This window comes from Oryza glaberrima, chromosome 8 (genome assembly GCF_000147395.1).
Source record: "Oryza glaberrima chromosome 8, OglaRS2, whole genome shotgun sequence".
In the NCBI taxonomy this organism is placed as follows: domain Eukaryota; kingdom Viridiplantae; phylum Streptophyta; class Magnoliopsida; order Poales; family Poaceae; genus Oryza; species Oryza glaberrima.
This window is the reverse complement of record NC_068333.1, coordinates 20,242,832-20,261,147: the sequence shown is the minus strand read 5'-3', so window position 1 is coordinate 20,261,147 and position 18,316 is coordinate 20,242,832. Positions and strand designations below refer to the sequence as shown.

The 18,316-nt window shown below is 48.1% G+C and overlaps 2 protein-coding genes across 2 annotated transcripts; both read right to left on the bottom strand.

Annotated features, from left to right (window-relative positions):
- Positions 1-1,092: 1,092 nt before the first annotated feature.
- Positions 1,093-2,791, bottom strand: LOC127781587 (putative clathrin assembly protein At1g25240). The gene has a single exon (XM_052308566.1). It carries the CDS (start codon positions 2,431-2,433, stop codon positions 1,243-1,245), a length of 1,191 nt encoding a protein of 396 aa, XP_052164526.1. The 5' UTR covers positions 2,434-2,791; the 3' UTR covers positions 1,093-1,242.
- Positions 2,792-11,144: 8,353 nt separating this feature from the next.
- LOC127781267 (zinc finger protein SHOOT GRAVITROPISM 5-like) lies at positions 11,145-14,688 on the bottom strand. Its single transcript, XM_052308202.1, has 3 exons — positions 14,095-14,688; positions 13,554-13,956; positions 11,145-12,704 (listed from the first exon to the last, which is right to left on the bottom strand). The coding sequence occupies exons 1-3, from the start codon at positions 14,228-14,230 to the stop codon at positions 11,630-11,632; spliced, it is 1,614 nt and encodes a 537-aa protein (XP_052164162.1). The 5' UTR covers positions 14,231-14,688; the 3' UTR covers positions 11,145-11,629.
- Positions 14,689-18,316: the final 3,628 nt, after the last annotated feature.

Here is an 18,316-nt window from a genome sequence, read left to right as displayed (position 1 = left end):
CACTCTTCTTGACACCTCTATATTTGACAAGAGCCATTGTATCCCTAGGGGTGGACAGAAAAAGACCGAGATTGAAAAATTCAGTCCTAGGCAGTGAAAGATCGAATTTTATTGGGTCAATTCGCTTAGTCTCCTCGGCTAACCCAAAAATCCAAATTAACAAAAAAAAAAGTCCAAATGCAACCTACAATCCACTAAGTTCAATAGGATTGATCTCTAATTTTCACATCCCTACTCCTTCTAAGCATACAACCCAATAAGAGTCTTTACTCAGACGTGCTTGCGAATTTTTTTCGTGATTTTTGTGTTGAAATTTTCTATGATTTCTTTGCATGTATGAAACTATTGTTGATTTAATTTGGTTAGGATTGAGACCGAGACTGAAATTGTCGGTCCTAACATATTTACGTTGAAATTCGATCTTCGCTTTTCAATGACCAAACTGATCGAAAGACCGAAGCCTAAGATCGAAAGTTTCAGTATGACCGAATGCCACTGTTGCTGATTGGGAAACTTCCTTGGCCATCTACATGCCTATCTTAACCCCCCCCCCCCCCCCACCCCCGAGCACGGCATAAATCTAGCCATATGTTCTTTGCACAGCTTTTGCTCGTTCGACAGTAAAGAAATAACTAAAGAGGAAGTACACTACATTAATCGATAGCTCTCATGAAGTGGATAGGCACTGGAGCCTCAAAATCTTAGATAATAGATATGACGCTGCAAGTTGTTTGTAGGACTAGCGGTAAGCACAAGATAAACAGTGGTTATGAGCGCGTTGAGAGGTGACTGCCAATTTTGTTACACGATCCGATGGAGAGAACGGTAGCTGGTGCGGTGTGAGATCAAATTGTGCTGTTTCATTTGACAATAGAAAAGAAAATTGTTGACAAGGAAGATGAAATTTGAATAGTTAAATCCGGCGTATCACCATCACCGCCCCCCATCTTTTGCACCATCGATCGACAAAGCATGAATTGCAAAGTAACATCCTTAGAGAATTGTTGGGGATCTGGTAAGTGGTAAATTTTTTATGTATATATAAGTTCTCTACAGCTCAACTCACTCCTCATTCCTCACTGGTTTTGAAACTAAAAGAAAACGATCATCCATTTTCCCTGGAGATCAACACACATCTGTATTTACAAGCAAAACAAAAACTCGGAAGTACTCAAGTATTCCACATACACTGCGATTTCTTTTCTGGAAAAAAAAAAACTTTGACGGCGTCGGTCAGACCGTCTAAACTAGCAAGTTCCCGCTCCCCGTCACAGCTTCCCACGGCGCGCCAAGGAACGGGTTCACGTAGTGACCAAAATGCCCTTGCCTCGCGCCGGCGACGTCGTCGTCTTCGTCGTCGTCGTCGAACACCACCCACTCTCTCGTCACCACCGTCCTCGACGCCACGCCGGTGTCCTCCACGGCGACCAACGCCTTCTCCTCGCTCACCTTCTCCTTCCCGCGGTCCTCGACCACGTGGCTCATGATGAGCTTCTCGAGGTCCCTGATGTCGTCGTCGGGGACGCGCTCCACCGCCGGGAACTCGGCGGCGTTGAGCACGCCGAGGCTCCGGCAAAGCTCGAAGTACGAAGTGAGCTGCGCGCTCTGCTCCGAGGCCTTCCGCAGCACACGCATCCCCTGCAGCCCCCTCCGCCGCCGCGCGGCGGCCATGGTCTCCCCCGGCCGCGGCCGCGGCGTCGTCGGCGCCGATCCGAGGACGCCGACGAGGAAGCGGGCGATGCCGGTGCATATCTGGCTGTACACCTCGAAGATCTCGATGACGACGCAGTCCATCGCCTCCAGGATGAGGCCCTGCTCCATGCCGTCCCCGTATGGCCGGATTTGCATGAGCAGGTCGAGCAGGTGCTGCAGCCTCGACACGCCGTCGAGGCGCGCGTCCTCGTCGTCGGCGTCGTCGTCGTTGTTGTTGTCCATGTCCTGGGCGGCGAAGAGGGAGCGGGTGTCCAGGAAGTGGAAGTAGGCGCGCACGAAGGCGGAGAAGCCCGACGTCTTGGTCGGCGACGACGAGCGGTCGCGGAAGTCGGCGAGGTCGAAGGGGACGCGGCCGAGGCGCGCCGCGCGCGGGGCGAGGTCGGACCGCAGCAGCAGGCCGTGCGCGAGCATGAGCGCCTTGAGCGCCACCGCCCAGCACCGCGTCCGCCCCGCCCGCCGCGCGAGCGCCCACATGAGCGGCTGCAGCACCGCGGGCGACGCGCGCGCCAGCGCGAACACCCGCGCCGCGCTCCTGTAGTCCACCGACCGCTCGTCGTGGCTCGTCGCCCGGATCACCGCCGCCTCCAGCTCCGCGTTCCTCAGCGCCGCCGCCGCCGCCGGGGAGGCCGGCCGCAGCGCCGCCACGCGCGTCAGGTACAGGCTCCTCCTGTCCTTCGCCGCCGCCGCCGCCCGCCGCCACCATTGCCGCGCGGTCGTCATCGCCTCGCCACCACCACCACCACCAAGCTCGATGCTCCTCGTCCGTTCGAAAATGCCAACGAATCCGAACACCAATAATAAACAGAGGGAAACAAGAAACGACGCGGCGACGTGTTAGGCAGTAAGGGAGAGACGCCAAATGGTCGGCACGGGAGGAGGAGGAGGAGGAGGAGGCGAGAGAAATGGCCAGATGGCACGGTGGTGGACGAAGGCCAGGTCAAGCCTTTTCTAATTGTGAATCGCGTGGAGGAGGAGGAGAGGAGAGGAGCTCATATCTCCGTGCTGTTTCGTGCACCCTACTGCTTGAAAGGATGAAGGATCCATCACCCGTGAAGCATTCTTTATTTGTCTTTGTTCTGATCTTCTGGAGAGGAGGCAGCTAAGTTAGTTGTACAAGCCATGAATATTCCTGTACTGTCATTGACCTTGATCGTCATGAAAAGGGCTTAATTATTAGCTGGGTTATCTCTTTTTTTTATTAGGATATCTTCAGTGCCGGTGGCCGGTGCTCTGGAGTGTTTATTAAAAAAAAAAGAAGCAGGATATACAATATAAAATGTGATAATCTTCCCTTACAAAAATAGAGTGATAATATCGAAGCATCCGTGATGAAGCACCGATACTTATGAGCTATGAGTTATGAGTTATGACATGTTTAAGCTTGTTGTCGATAAAATTCTATCTTGATAATTGATAATAGGAGCTTGAATTTCTTGATCCTGTTTGTGTGTTATCTCCTGTGGGGATGTCGGTCGGGCCAGGAAAGATTTTTTAAATAGGTTTGGGTTCTTCTTAGAATAATAACCCTACGTCTTGTCGGTATATATATGCCTATTATTTTGTTGATATATGTATAACACGAGTATAAAAGTGTATATGTGTTTACGCTATACCTATTTACTAGTCTCATTAGGTCTGACGAGGTGGTGGTTTTATCACTTGTATGTATGGAAGCTCGACTCTAGTGGCTCTTGACGAATTAAGGCTGGATATTAGCAGCTTCATGGGTGTCTAGCTTGAGTCAATTGTTATTCTGTTGGGTTTGGGTGGATCGGATCACGAGAAGAGGAGAAGACAAGGTGACGAGAAGAATTAGAATCGATTTTGAGGTGGCAGTGCAGCCTGCTAGCTTGTAGTGGCTAGCGGTGGTGGTGTGACGCACTTAGGGCCTATTTGGGGAGCTTCCAGTTGCTGCACCATCTCATAGAATTAGAATCTCCCCCCCCCCCCCCCCCCTCCAAACAGTCCAGCTTTCAGTCTAGATTCTGAGAAAATGTAGTTGTAGAATTTAGAAAATGAACTAGAAACCAAAAACTGGGAAACCCAGCTTTTTCAGATTTTCAGAAGCTAGTTACCAACCAGCTGCTTCTCAGAATTTTAAGCTCTCCTAAACACACCTTTAAACTTATGGCAGTTTGTGAGACCTCACCATGGCCTGCGCTGAATGATGATGGGAATGGGGAAATGGATTGAGCAGGAAAAACACCCATCACTGCGCTATACATTGTGCATTTACAAAATTACCCTCACAAGAAAAAACATAGAAAGACAAATTTTCCACCTTTAATTTAATAATGCAATCTATTTAAGTGGCAAAGAAAATTAGCCTGCACCTTAGAGCATTTAATACTAGTAGTATATATTGTTGTTAAATTGTATTGTAAAATTCATCTTGATTTCTTGGAGTGACTGAAAATTCACGGGATCTCGATTAGAACATAAGATTCTTTTGATAAATTTCGAAGGAACCAAACCGTTTCTTAAGAAGTTATGAGATGCGTTCCAAATGACACAATCTTGCGCTTGGCAAGTAGGTGATGTTGATAAGGCCACCACGTACCGTGCATTGCAACCGTCACACCAAATTAATTTGATGGCTACATTAAAATTTAACTAATCAATACCACAAGACTTTTGATCTGAAAAATGGGGGAGCTGTGTCAAAACTAATGTTTGACTTTCGAACGTCACATGGTATGTCAGCCGTACGAGCAGATCAGAATTTCAGAGAAAAGAAACGAAAACAAGAGACAATCATTCATCCACTTGAATTATTAGGGAAGAGATCCAGGACATACATGACTTGGAAGGAACGTTCTTGCAGCGAAACAGAGGAAGGCATGCCCACATGATTCGCAATTAATTGCAGCGGGGATCCAACTTGTAATTAATACAGAGAGCATAACACATACTGTAGCAGTGGGTTTATAGATAAAATTAAACATAAACGGGTATAAAAAAAAGGGACTAGCTAAAAAAAACTGTCGAGTGTTTTTTGAGGGGAAAACTTTCAAATCTAACTATAGTATATAATTTTACTAGAACTATACTATAATAATAATAACTTATATATATGTATTAAAATAATATATGCAACTTTATATGTAATTTATATAGAGATAACAATATAGTTATAGTGTAGTTACACTATAGTTACAATGTAATTATAGTGTAACTACAATGTAACTAACATGTAACTGGAATATAACTTAGATATAACTTGAACAAATCTACCATAAACATGTAATGATGGGACTAGCTTGTGAAAAGAGGGTTTAGATCTAATAGCAAAATATCTCAGTACAAATCTTAAAGCAGAATCGACGGCTAAAAAATTTGACAGTTTTCACTCAAGAAAACTGTCGACAGTCCTCTAGCAATTCCCTAAAAAAAATTCAAGTTACAAGGCATTAGGAAACAATCCCTGGTAGAGTAGCGGATGCATTATTTGATTATTTCACCTGTTTGAGTTCATGTTTCAGAAAGGCCATGGCCTTGCCACCAACACTGGTTGGGAGAGCGCGAGGTAGAGGGTGACGACGGTGATAAGTTCTCGGGCAGAGGACGTGAAGAGGACAGAAAGAGGAGGGGTTAAGGACTTAAGGTAATAAAGCTAAGTCAACACAGACCCCACATGTCAGGGATCAACTCTTTTCCCTCTCTCTCTCATCCTTAAACAAGCCGGAAGGCAGGCCACGTGCGGCGTAGATATATAGGGGTGGCCGCGAGTGAAGTGGACAAGGGCGACACAATCCGAGCCTGTCTCTAGCGTCGCTATTAACACCGCAGAAGTGGCGGCCCTCGCTACCAATGGAGAAGAGGCGTCGATCCCCCGCTGGACCAGAGCTCGTGCGCGGCGGCGCAAGAGCCCGAGCCAGCCGCCGCTTTGACCTATAAATAACAGAAGGAGCTTGGGGTTGGACTGGGTGAAGGGGCAAGGAAGGAAGGGAAGGGGTTAGGGTGATGGTTTGGTGGAGCTGCTTCGGCTGCAGCCTGTCGATTGCGGCAGGAGGCAAGGTCCGGCTGCCGGCGCCCTTGCCCGACTAGCCGCAACACTCCGCAAGGTTGGCATGGGGGTTTGAGGCATGGAAGATAAGCCGCCAGTCATTATCGGTTCCGATGATTACCGGAGGCCAAAAGTGAAATTCTTTTCAACCAAAAACAATACGAGCTTCTTTTTAGAAAAGCCTCTGTTGGGCCGTTGTGTACGTCCACGGAATAAGTTCACTTTAGGTCCCTCGATTGTCGGTCAGTCTGATTTTCGTCCCTTGACCGCAAAACCGGGTATGACCTGTCCCCCAACTTATGAAAACCGGGCAAAGGAGTTCCCTCGGCAGTATGGAGGATGGTTTTGGCCGACGTGGCGCCTACGTGGCTCCTTTGACTAGGTCTTTGTCCCACGTGGCACTTACGTGACATTGATGTGGCGCTTATGTGATAATTTTATAAGAAAAAATAATAAAAATCGTGGGACCTATATGTCAGCTACAAAAAAATAATTAAAAAGGTGGGGCCCATGTAGTCCCGCTGTCAGCCTCCCTCCTCTCTCTCCCCTACAAAGGCGGAGCGGCGGAGGGAGCGGAGCGGCGGGACCGAGCGAGGAGCGGCTGAGCATGGCGGACGGCGGAGGGCGCGGAGCGGCTGAGTGTGGCAGACGGCGGAGGGCGCGGAGCGGCTGAGTGTGGCGGGCGGAGCGGGCGGCGGCCGACCTCACCCTCGTGCCTCTTCCGGCGGTCATGGCGGCGGCGGCGGGTGGAGAAAGAGGAGTTGCGGAGGCGGCAGGAGAGAAGAGCGGCACGGCGGCAGGAGAGAGGAGCGGCAGCCGGCGGGAAAGAGGAGCGGTGGCCGACGGGCGAGAGGAGCGCCGCGCGGCCGGCCTCCCTTCCTCTCCCAGTCTCCGTCTGTCGGCCGCCGCCCACCACGCTCAGCCGCTCCGCGCCCTCCGTCGTCCGCCATGCTCAGCTGCTCGGTCCCGCCGCTCCGTGCCCTCCGCCTAAGTCTACTAATGGGCTAAAATCCACCCCCACAACCAACCCAATCCACCTCTTGTGAAAGCACTCTAACAAACCAGCCCGCTCCATATCCAAACCAATCCAACCCACAGGAGATTTAAAACCAATCCAACCCAACCCATTGTAGCCAAGTGGGTTGAATCCATTTGAAACCCATGGAATCTAGCATGGACTCATTGCAGGAAGCAGGCAGCTGCGTCGCCGACTTCTGAGGAGCAGGGCCGTTGCTTGCCGATCTCAATTCCGAAGAACGAGAATGCTGACGATGATGGAACAGAGGTAAGCTGCTTAGCCTGCTCGGTAATCCTCATTTCCTTCTCGATTTGTTGTTATTTTTCATTAGAACCAGTCACTAATGATTTTACGTGTTTTTTTGCAGTTGTCATGCCTCATCTGTTTGATAGGCTCGGTAAGTTTCCAAAATCTTCAGCAAAAATGATCTTTTCGTGCTTGATCATCTGTTTAATTATTTACTAACTAGCTACTCATGTTGTTGCTTGTGGTTAAAAACTGATGCTGATTACTTTTATCTCTGCATATTCAAAATGGGTTGGGTTTCGTCAAGCTGCAGCCTCACAACAATATAGGCTTCCACTGAAGCCCTAGAAGACCAAGATATATTAGCTCTTCAATCCTTCATGCCTGCCTTTCTGAAGATTTCAGCAGAAAGAGAAAAAGCTGATCACTTTCGTGAGATTTTTAGATACATGGATACTTGAAATCAAAACTCCCCTGCAGTTCATCTGCTCATGGCTACTGATCTGATGATCTCTTGTGCTCTTCTCCTCTTAAAATTGATGCAGGCTGCTTGATTTATTACTAGCTTACTACACCATTTCTCTCTACGTCATGATTCGCAATGTGAAACAACGGACGAAGCAAGAGTTAGGCAGGTTGCGGGCGGGCGGCGGCATTGCCGCAGTCAATGCAATATCAAAGAAACATATATAGACTGGATCGAACCCATTCTAGAATCCATGGATCGAATCCAATCTGAACCCGAAAATTTATACCCAAAACCAAACCAATCCAATCCATTTCCACCTGTGGACCAATCCGCCCCAACCCATTAACCTCCTCAGCCCATTTCCATCTAACCAAAGACAATCCAAACTTAAAATCAATCCATTTTATCCACTTCAACCCAACCCATTAGCAGGCTTACCTCCGCCGCTCGCCACGCTCCGTGGCTCCGCCTTTGTAAGGGAGAGAGGGGGATAGAGAGAAGGGAGGCTGACAGGTGGGACCACTTGGGCCCTACCTTTTTTTAATTATTTTTTAGCTAACATATGGGTCCCACGATTTTATTATTTTTTCGGATAAAATTGCCACGTAAACGCCACGTCAATGCCACGTGGGACGAAGACTTAGTCAAAGGAGCCACGTACGGGCCAAGTCGGCCAAAACCACCCTCCATACTGCCGAGGGACCTCTTTGCCCGGTTTTCATAAGTTGGGGGACGGGTCGTACCCGGTTTTGCGGTCAAGGGACGAAAATCAGTCTGACTGACAAATAGAGGGACCTACAGTGAACTTAATCCTACGTCCACACGGTTCAGTTCCAGCCATTTGAAGGCCTAACAGGCAACTTCAGGGATTTGAGCCTTGAGGCGCCCAATCGTGTGGCGATACACAGATGCCGCCGCCGCCGCCGCCGCCGTTGTGGACGCAGAATCAAAACGGGCTGGGCCAAGGCCGGCCCAAATATGCACGCGGCTGCATCTCGCGATGATAGTCAAGACTGACGCCTCGAGTTCTTCTTACACACAGTTTAGGTTAGCCGCCAACCTCTCGTTCGATCCCCGCCGCCGGCCGGCCGGCCGGCCAGCCATTCGTTCCAACTCTCTCTCACGTGCCGCCGCGCGACGACGCCCCGCGTCAACCATGTGAGCTGCTACGGCGCCTTCAACAGCCAAAGCCTTTTCAGGTTCGTATTCCATGATTCCATCCTTGCCTGCTATGATTATTTTCAAAACCAAACAGTTGCCATGGATTATAGATCTTAATTTGTGGACAGCATTACGTAAGACACTGCATGCCGTTTTATTGAGAGCTAAAGAGAGTACGTACAGAAGGATTAACACCCTTCAACTTCCTTAATTATGTTATGCCATTTGATTTGGACCTGTTCATAAGTAGTCTAGGGCCTGCTTTAGTGAAAATAAAGTGAAGCAAGAAATTAGAGAAGGAATTTTTTTTCCCAATCTAAGATACTAATGCAATGTTTGATTCAATTGTTCAGTAAGTGCTCCTCTCTTGTTCAATGTTCATAATAAAGGCGATAGCCAGGAAGAAATTAAGAAAGATTCGTTTGCGCTACCAGCTGTGTGTACGTAGCATCACAAGCTTTAAACCTTTAGAATGTCTTATTCGAAAAACAAACCTCTAGAATTCATGAAGCACTATGCCAAGAAATGCGTATACTTGAATCAATAAAAAAATGTACTGGAATACTACTTTGTTCCAGTAGTAAAACAAGGCGCGTTCTTTCCCTCTTACCCTATCGGGCATGTCTCCCAAGCTCCTAAACAAAAAGCATTTCTTCATCAGCATTCGAGACAACTTCTCTGAACCAACTTTTCAACTTTCTAATATTTAAATTTTTGTTTATGCCCTCGAACAATTGTCATAAACCTACGTTCATCCATAATTCATCCTCGTATATCAGAACTTAGGACACACACCCAGCCGGATACCAGCTGCTAGCTGAAACCCAGCGGAGAATTGGCAAAGCGTGGATTTCCAAATTGAGTGAAAGCAACTCATGACCTGAATCACCTGACAAGCTATCGATCTCCCAGCTGCAAAGGACCAGCTAGCCGGCCAGAGCATTTCTCAACAAGGAAAAAATTTAAGTATCTGAGACACGATGCATGCATGGACCAACAGATAACACTACTGATGAAAAGGATCCAAAGCCTCATCTCTTCGGTTCTTCCTCCTCTTCCTCCTTGACCGACCTAAATGTTCTGTGCTCTCCTGGCACCGACTGGACGTCGACGCTGCAGAGTTAGGTCGAACGCCAGCGACCGTGTGAAAAGGAAGAACCGATGGATCGAGACGGCGTTGCTCCTGGGAGAGGAAGGACAACGATGACGACGTGATGCACTGCATCAGTTGGGGTTTCTGATCAAACTGATATGGCAATGCGTTTCGCTGAAAACTGTCAGGCGAAATGATATCATCTAACCTTGCTCGTTGGCCTCCCTAGCTAATGGCTAATTAAGCTAGCTACCTTCTTGCTAACAAGATGTTGATAGTTAATTTCAACTTGCTTGTGAAGTGAGAATTGATGTGATCTTAAAATATTTAGATTAATGCATTACCTCCTGTTTTCTTTGAAAGCCTAATTAGTTACATACGATTGGATGCGCTCGCGACCTAGCTTCTTCTCAGTTTATGTCATATCACTTTCTCTCACTTAATTTGTCTCACCCTTCCCCAGTTAACTATTTTAAATTCAACCTTTTCGACATAAGCTTGCTTAGTCGATACGCTGAAACTGGGCCAAGTTAAATACCAGCGTAACAATTTGCCAGATTAAATTAGAACGTTTAGATCGGTATTAGAATGTGATCTTGAGCTTTACAACGTAGCAGCCGATATAGTAATGTGTATAAAGCATATTGGTCAGTGCAGTTGTTCAGTGGACATCACGTGAAACATCCCCACACAAACATCCTCTCATGCGTTCATCAAATCCTCATCATCCTCCCCTTCCCCCAGCACACATAGGGCTCTTGCTGCTACTAGCTAGTACTATCATTTTGTACAAAAGAAATCGCATGCATTCATGAAAAAGTCTTTACTCAATTCATTTCACCAGATCAATTCAATCCCTTGTTGTACTAGTAGTACCAGTAGAGTACTGTAGTAACCCCTCTTCCTCTCTCTCTCTCTCTCCCACACACACATGCAGCCACAGACACGGGCAGTAATACTTTCTGCATATCTTTCAGTGCTATGAGACGGTACAGAGCAAGACAGACAAATGGAGAGAGAGAAGCGGACGACCGCGAAAGTGAGTGGGCGAGCTGTGGCACTGAAAACCATGCGTCCACTTCTGTTTCCTTGCCCATTATTATCTACAGAAACATATCATCATTTCTGTTCGGAGAGAGAGGGGTGTGTGATGAAGCAGGAAGGGGTCGTGTGTGTGCGTGCTGTTTTGGACTACTAGTGCCATTGCTGAGCAGCAGCAGTGAGCTTGGGGTTTTGAAATTTTATCTCTTGTGAGCGACCCCTTCCCCTTTCCTCATCCCCAATCTCCTCGGTGCCCACCAGTTTCACTGTCCCCTTAGATTCTTCCACTATGGCTGGCTAATGCATGCCCGGCCCCCAGTAACATAAAACCGTTCCGGGTTGCAGCCATTTTGGCTACTCATCACTGTAACATGTCAAAGCAATATTGTCACCTTGTCTTCCCTTCAATTCGGTGCTCCCGACTCTAACTATATATACTCTCTGTTTATTGATATGAAATACTAGTACCTATGAATGCAGGCGTGCTTTTATCAGCTGAGCTTACTGACAAAACATGCTTTCTCGGTTTCTCCATGCTGCAGAGAAATGCTCCTGATCGAGCGAACAAAATGTTAATGTGAGAAAATCCAACAGCAAGCAAACAAACGAAAGATTCCATGCACGTCGCAATTAGCGTAGTAGTAGACCCCTTTTAGCTTTTTCCTGCCCAGCCAATCTGCCATGCGAGAGAACACAACCACTAGGCACTGGAGCTAGTGATCTCATCACTGCATCTAATTACAATACATCGCCATTGCATGGTGCATGCACATGAGCACATACCACCACCAGCTAGCTCATTGGTAAAACAAAAGGAGAGCAATCTGGCACAAAAGAAAAGAAAAAAAAAAGAGTGTTTTTTCTTCCAGTGATTTTTGCGAGCTAGTTGAGGTCCATTGCCATCGTCCTAGAATGGCTCCTTGGCATGCCATCGTCAGCGTTGAGGCGGCGGCGGTGCAAGTTGCCGTCGTTGTCGACCTCGGCGTCGCCGCCCTCGGTGACGACGGACGAGACGTAGCTGGCGACGTCGGAGCTGATCATGGCGGCCGCTCTCGCCCGGAACTTGTGGCGGCAGCTGTAGCAGGTGATCTGCAGCTGCGTGGCGTCGACCTGGCGTATGGCGTGGTCGCGGAGCGCGTGCGCGCGGCTGAGCTCCACCTGCGCCTGGTGCCGCATCCGCCGCGCGGTCGCCAGCTCCTGGTCGGCGAGCTCCGCCTGCCGCTTCGCCTGCGCGCGCGCCTCGTCCGCGGCCGCCTTCTCGGCCATCGCCAGACGCAGCTGCTCGTGGGCGGCCTCCTTCAGCCTCGTCGCCGAGGCCGACAACACCTCGCCGCTGCTGCTGCTGCTGTTGTTGTTGCCATCATCGCGTGCGCCGCCGAACCCGATCGAGAGCTGCAGCCGCATTGCGTCGGCGACCGGCTGCCGCGACGGAAGAGCAGCAGCAGGCGAATGCGGCGAAGAGGAAGCGTAGTACCCAACGGCGGTGGCAACTGGAGTACCACCGAGGCTGCCGCCTGCGCAGGTGGTGGTGGTGCGCGGTGGCATGAGCTGCAGCTCCAGGCTGTGGGTAGTGTGGCATCCTCCTCGCCGGCCACCACACGGCGTCGGTGGCGACAGCGCCGGGTCAGTGAACCGGTGGTGGAACGCCGCGATGCTACCGCCAGCAGGAGCCGGCGCCGCAGCACGGGGACTCGCCATTGCCGGACCACCACCACCAGTAGCAGGCCAGGCCACCGGGCTCACCACCAGGTCGCTCGACGGGCTGGCGCTGGACGCCGTCCGCGACAACGAAGCCGGCACCGCAAAAAGCTGCTGCTGCTGCTGCTGCTGAGACGACGATGCCGCCGCCGGCGCACCAACCACGACGCCACCGCCGCGTCCCGGGGACGATGACGCCTCGGCGGCGCGTGGCCTGCCGGCGCTGCACGCGTCCTGGTGCTCGATGAAGCTCTCCACCCTGCGCATCACATCCACACGCCGCATCTCGTTAGCGCCACTCATAAACAACCCCCACGCGGCACCAAACAAGCGAGGTGGTACTAATAACCGGCAACATAAACAGCCAGAAAGAAAAGTCTCTAGCTATAGCTTAGCTTTGGATTACACTAGTATTCTATGCGCATGGGTGAGATACTGAGGCGGACGGAGAAGAAGCCAAGGAGGCGATCAGGGGGGTTTTGTCAGGCGTGAAATTTTGGGCCCTGCAACCAGCTGCTAGCAATAGCATAGCCTGGGTTTCGTGGCCGTGGCATTGCATTAAATGGAGCCCCTGCAAAGGCAAAACACAAGCCAAGCTAACATCAAAGCAATGGCCAGTGCCGTAGTATATGTATGATGTATACGCTACGCCCACACGGACGGCCAGGCCACAGCCACACACATCGATTGATAGCCAGGGCGTCATCGGGAATTGTGCCTGCAGAGCTCGCGCTACATTGCCACATCTCTCAGCTAGGCTAGCTACCTCTCTCTCTCTTTCCTGTTGATGCCACAATACTACTCCCCTCCTGGGAGTAAATACTCGTACCAGAGGATGGCATGAATGAATATTAGATATGCTACTGCTCATAAAGGGTGTTGCTGATGAGGCCTACAATGGCAAAGCGACCCCGCAAAAATTCTCCAGAAAAAAATCATCACGCCTTTCTCGCCCGCATTTGACAAAGATTATTGCAAAGGAGAAGATTGTATAGTACTATCTAGGTGTGTAAAAGATTTGGAGCGATATGTAATTGGCATGTTAATGTGAGAATATGAGATTAATGGATGCATGGAGATGCGGCGGCGGCGGTGGCGGTGGCCGTACCTGGAGAAGACGCGGCCGCAGTCGCAGGTGTGGCCGCGGGTGCCGCAGGTCTTGAGGTGAGCCTTGTAGTCGGAGTGGACGGCGTAGGCCTTGGAGCAGCGGGAGCACGCCCACTGGCGGTGGCCGCTGTGCTTGCGGCGGAAGTGCTTCTTGATGCCGACGAGGTCGCCGAGCGCGTGGGAGGGGTCGTGGTGGAGGCACGTCGGCTCCGGGCACACGAACACCCGCTTCCGCGCCGCCTCGCCGGCCTCCCGCTTCAGCAGCTTCCACGGCACCTTGTGCCGCCGCCGGTGCATCTGCAGGTTCTGGTCGCGCTGGAACCCCTGGTTGCAGATCTCGCACACGTACCGGTCAGACTCCAGCAGCGTCCTCGGCGACAGCGACACCACCTCCGCGTCCGGGTCTGCTCCCGCCGGCCGGCGACGCGCGCCATTGCCCACAGATGTGCTCGTTAGCTACCTCCTCAAGACAAACACCGACCGGCGCAAGAACGCGCGTACGTAGCCGGTGTAATTGGATGTGTGTATAGAGCTCCACTTACCAGGTGTCCCGGCTGGCCGCCGCTTCTTCTTCGCGGCGGCACCGGCGGTGGCGATCTGCAGCGACCGGAACGGCTCCGTCGCCGCACCGGACACATCCTGCGGCGGCACGGCCGTCGGCGCGCAAGAACTCAGCATGATGTCCGCCTCCGCGCGCGCACCGCCGGTGACCACTCCCACCTCTTCCCTTACAACCAAGAATTCCCCTTCCTCCTCCAACCTAGCCAATCTCTCCAGCTCTGATCACACAACTCCACAAGAACGGATCAATGGAACCGAGCCGGATATCTATCTCTATATAAGCCACAACAGTGAGAGATCACGGGGCCACAGGCTTCTAGCTAAGGCGAGCTCGAGGAAGCCGGAGAAGAGAATAAACAAACGAAAAGGGGAGGAGGAGATGCAGTGAGTGAGTACAGCTAGGAATCGAGAGGGAGGAGGAGGAGGATGAGGAGCAAAGGTGTTTGGAGCAGTGTTGTTTTTTTTGGCTTTGCTGCTACACAGACAACACCAAAGGGGGGAGATGAGAGAGGAGAGGAGAGGAGAGGGGAGGCAGCTTTCTACCAGCTTTAGGTTTTAGCAGCTTTCTTTTAGGATTGTATCATGTAGGGGGTGTGTGGGGGAGGGAGGGGGGATGGCCGGAGTTGGTAGGTGTTTTATTGGGTCTTCTTCCCTGTCCTAAAACCGGTGGCTTCGCAAAAACGTTGCAATTGCAGCATGGATATACTCTGGGTCCGGCTACGGCTGGGTTCCAAATAAAAGAGGTTTTTGGAAGAGAGTACATATATTAGATACTTCCTCCGTTTTATATTATAAGTCGTTTTGACTTATTTTTAAGTCATAATATTTTTAAGTTTGATAAAGTTTCTAAAAAAATAAAAACATTTTTAACATAGAACAAGCATTTTATTAAATTATATAAAATGTTAGTTTTAATGAAATTAATTATGTTTCTTAGATTTTTTATAAATTTGGTCAAACTTCAAAATAATTTATAATATGAAATAATATGAAATGGAGGTAGTGTGTATATATATGAGAGTGCACTAACTAAAATACAACGTGCAATATAAATAACCTTTTTATATATAAAGGAATATATTTATGTGCAATATAAATATATATGTGCGTGCTAAAGACCATAGTTTATTTTTTAAAATAGAAAAGGGGTACATTTGCTTGGAGGGCATGCCACATATGCTGTGCAAAAAAATATATATTTTCCATTTATTTATTCTTATTTCTGTGTTATTGGAATTATCAAATCAAAATATTCGATGCAAATACGACATCAATACCTAAAATATAAGGTATATAATTTTTTTGCACCGTCTGCAATGTATAACTTTAACCATTAATTTCATTCAAATACGAACCTATTAATGATGGGAGGTGCTCTATCGTGAAACGACGTTTGAGCTCATTTCCCTTTTTTTTTAAGAAAAAATGTGGGTGTGGCTTGCTTTTTTTTTCCTTTCAAAACATAGTATAGGCATGAGCGGCGCACACACCTTACCATTGAAGACTAGTCATGTATATCTTGAGATTGATAGCGTTACCACATGTCTCACTATCAATGAATACGTCACCCACAAGGCCACAACTCAAAGAGTAATTAGCCGTAAATTTGAGTACATACGTCAAATTTAAAGCTTGAACTTGATGGACATGCTTTATCGTCACAAGGAATCTAATCAGCTGAGCTAAGCTTAATTCGCAACTTGCATTAGTTCCGTTGGCTCACAGGAGTACTAGAAAAGAGTGGAAGATTGGAGTACAATAGGGCATTTAGGTTTTCATACTGTAGTGCAGTAGTAGTAATTATTAAGTAATTTCATCCAATCAATTTCCTGTATAAAACAATGTGATTATTGGATTTCATGCTTGTGTAAGCACGTTATTACACGCCCTCATCAGTCACTTGCTGATAAAAGGTACTAAAAACAAGCACTTGAATTTAAGCATGCATTTTCATTTTTATTGAATCATGGAACTACCTGCCGACAAAAACTATATGCATGACGCTTAATTACACAAAAGTACAAAATTTCTACCACAACTCTCTGACCATGTGCTAACAAACACTGCAAAAAACTTAAAGCCGGTTCTGATCACAATCAAATCTTTCATGACTGGAAAAAACATGAGCTTTAGCATGCATTATCAGCAAAGGGAAAAGAGCACAGAACCTTCAGGTTACAAAAGCCACCAATACAGTATACAGGGAAGAGGAGCAACAGTTCAGCATCAATCTGAACACTGCTGGTTACCAGGGCTTCATCATGTGTTTGCCAAAAGAAACATAAATTCACCATATTTAAGACACGACGCAGCTCGCGATCGTTAACGTTGAGGACTACGACTCATTGACCCTTCTCTACAGTTTGCTGTCTCTCACTAGGGTGTATGTAGCTGCAGTGTACTGCAGAGAGGCACCTGCACGCAGCTTACCCCATGTGTGGCAGCCGGCCGGCCGGCCGGCCGGCCAGCATCGTCGTCCTCGGCGCTGCAGCTCCCTCAGGTGGGGGAATGGCTCTGCATATCCATCACGTCCCGACGAGCTAGCGCGAGCTCGCTTGCTCTATTTGATCCGATTCTTTTTTCATGTCAAGACAACGCTATAGCTTCTCCTTTAATATATATCCAGACGCCATGGCGACGATGCAGGCTGCATGCAGAGCTAGAAGGGAGAGACAGAACAGAGCTGAAGGCGAATGATCAGATTGATAAACAATTAATTCGTCCGCGATACTGCTCGAGATGGGGATAGATAGATCGATGATTAATCTGTCTATTCTGGATTAAATTGCTGTTGTAGTGTCCCACTGTTTTGTTTATTGAACTTCCTTCGGATCTCTGCCTCGTGATTGGCTTTTGCTCGTCTTAAACATACGCTTTTGTCATGTTTCCGAGCCGAGCGGATTCGAGGTAGCCGATGGGAATGATTGGCTTGGACACTAGCTTACAGGATCAGATTATTAGTGTTTATTTATTATCAGTTAGAATAAGGTACACATACGTACTATGCATAACCACTGATATGCTAGTACAGCTTCGATCTCTAAGCTGCAAGCCTCCAAATGGAAGGATTTATTTTCGGCGAGCTGGTTCTTGCTGTACCTGCTGCTGCATATTACTTGTAGCATATATATATTTATATATATTGCTTTGTGTGATAGGCACAACACATGTAGGTACAGACGTACGTGCTCTTTGGCATTATAGCTAGTTAGGATTCTAATGACAAGGTCTTCATTAGATGGACCAGTGTACTGGATAGCTGTCTTCTTTTGCCCATCTGACCATCTCTTGTCAGTACATCTTACATAGTATATATTTATCCTCAGATCTATTCTGTATATCAGTTTGCAAAGGTATTAGTTGAATTCTAATTAGATGCTTTCTGCGGTCACGATCATGTGTTAAACAAGTTCTGAAAAAATAAATTATTTTGAACAAGTCAAACCTCAAAATCAATGTCTGTTCAGATATTTGCCTAAAAAATTACTTCCATAGTGTTATAGTTTATTGGGTTTAAATGTTTTGCAATAGAAATTTACTATCAATTGGGAAGCACCAAATTAAGGTGTGGTGCAGTCGTATGCACATGATTCTACCCACGCATATGCAGGTGCAATTTAAACAGAATTTTAGTAAGGCCAGGGATTTGATGTTGGTCTTTTTTTTTGAGCGTGTGATAGGGTGCACTCGAATGTTTATGCATGTGGTATATGTTTTTTCGTGCAATCAAAACGCGACAGCTGTTAAAAATGCAATTTCAGGACTGTACGTATCCATGTCCAACACGACATGAATGCAGCTGCACGTGCTTGTAATTTTGCAATAATATAGATGCAGGGAGCACTGAATATGCATGTCCGTACTGCAAAAATGTCGTCGATTAGCATGAATTCACCGATGCAAGTGGCTAGCTAGAGACTCAAGTTAATGAAAGGGCCAGATAATTATGAGATCGGTGTAGAAACTACAGACAAGACACAGTGCTCATCAGTCATCTGGCCGGACCCCGGACCTCGTGTGACTGATGAACGATATATGTGTGTGTATACTGTGTACTCCATTGTGTAATGTCTCGTCATCATCTGAGCTCTGAAGCCACAATCAACAACTGCATGAACACATATGCATGCAGATATCGATTGATACAGTAGCTAGGCTAGTGGATAAACTGTACCATAACATTTTGCAGGACAAAATCCTGCT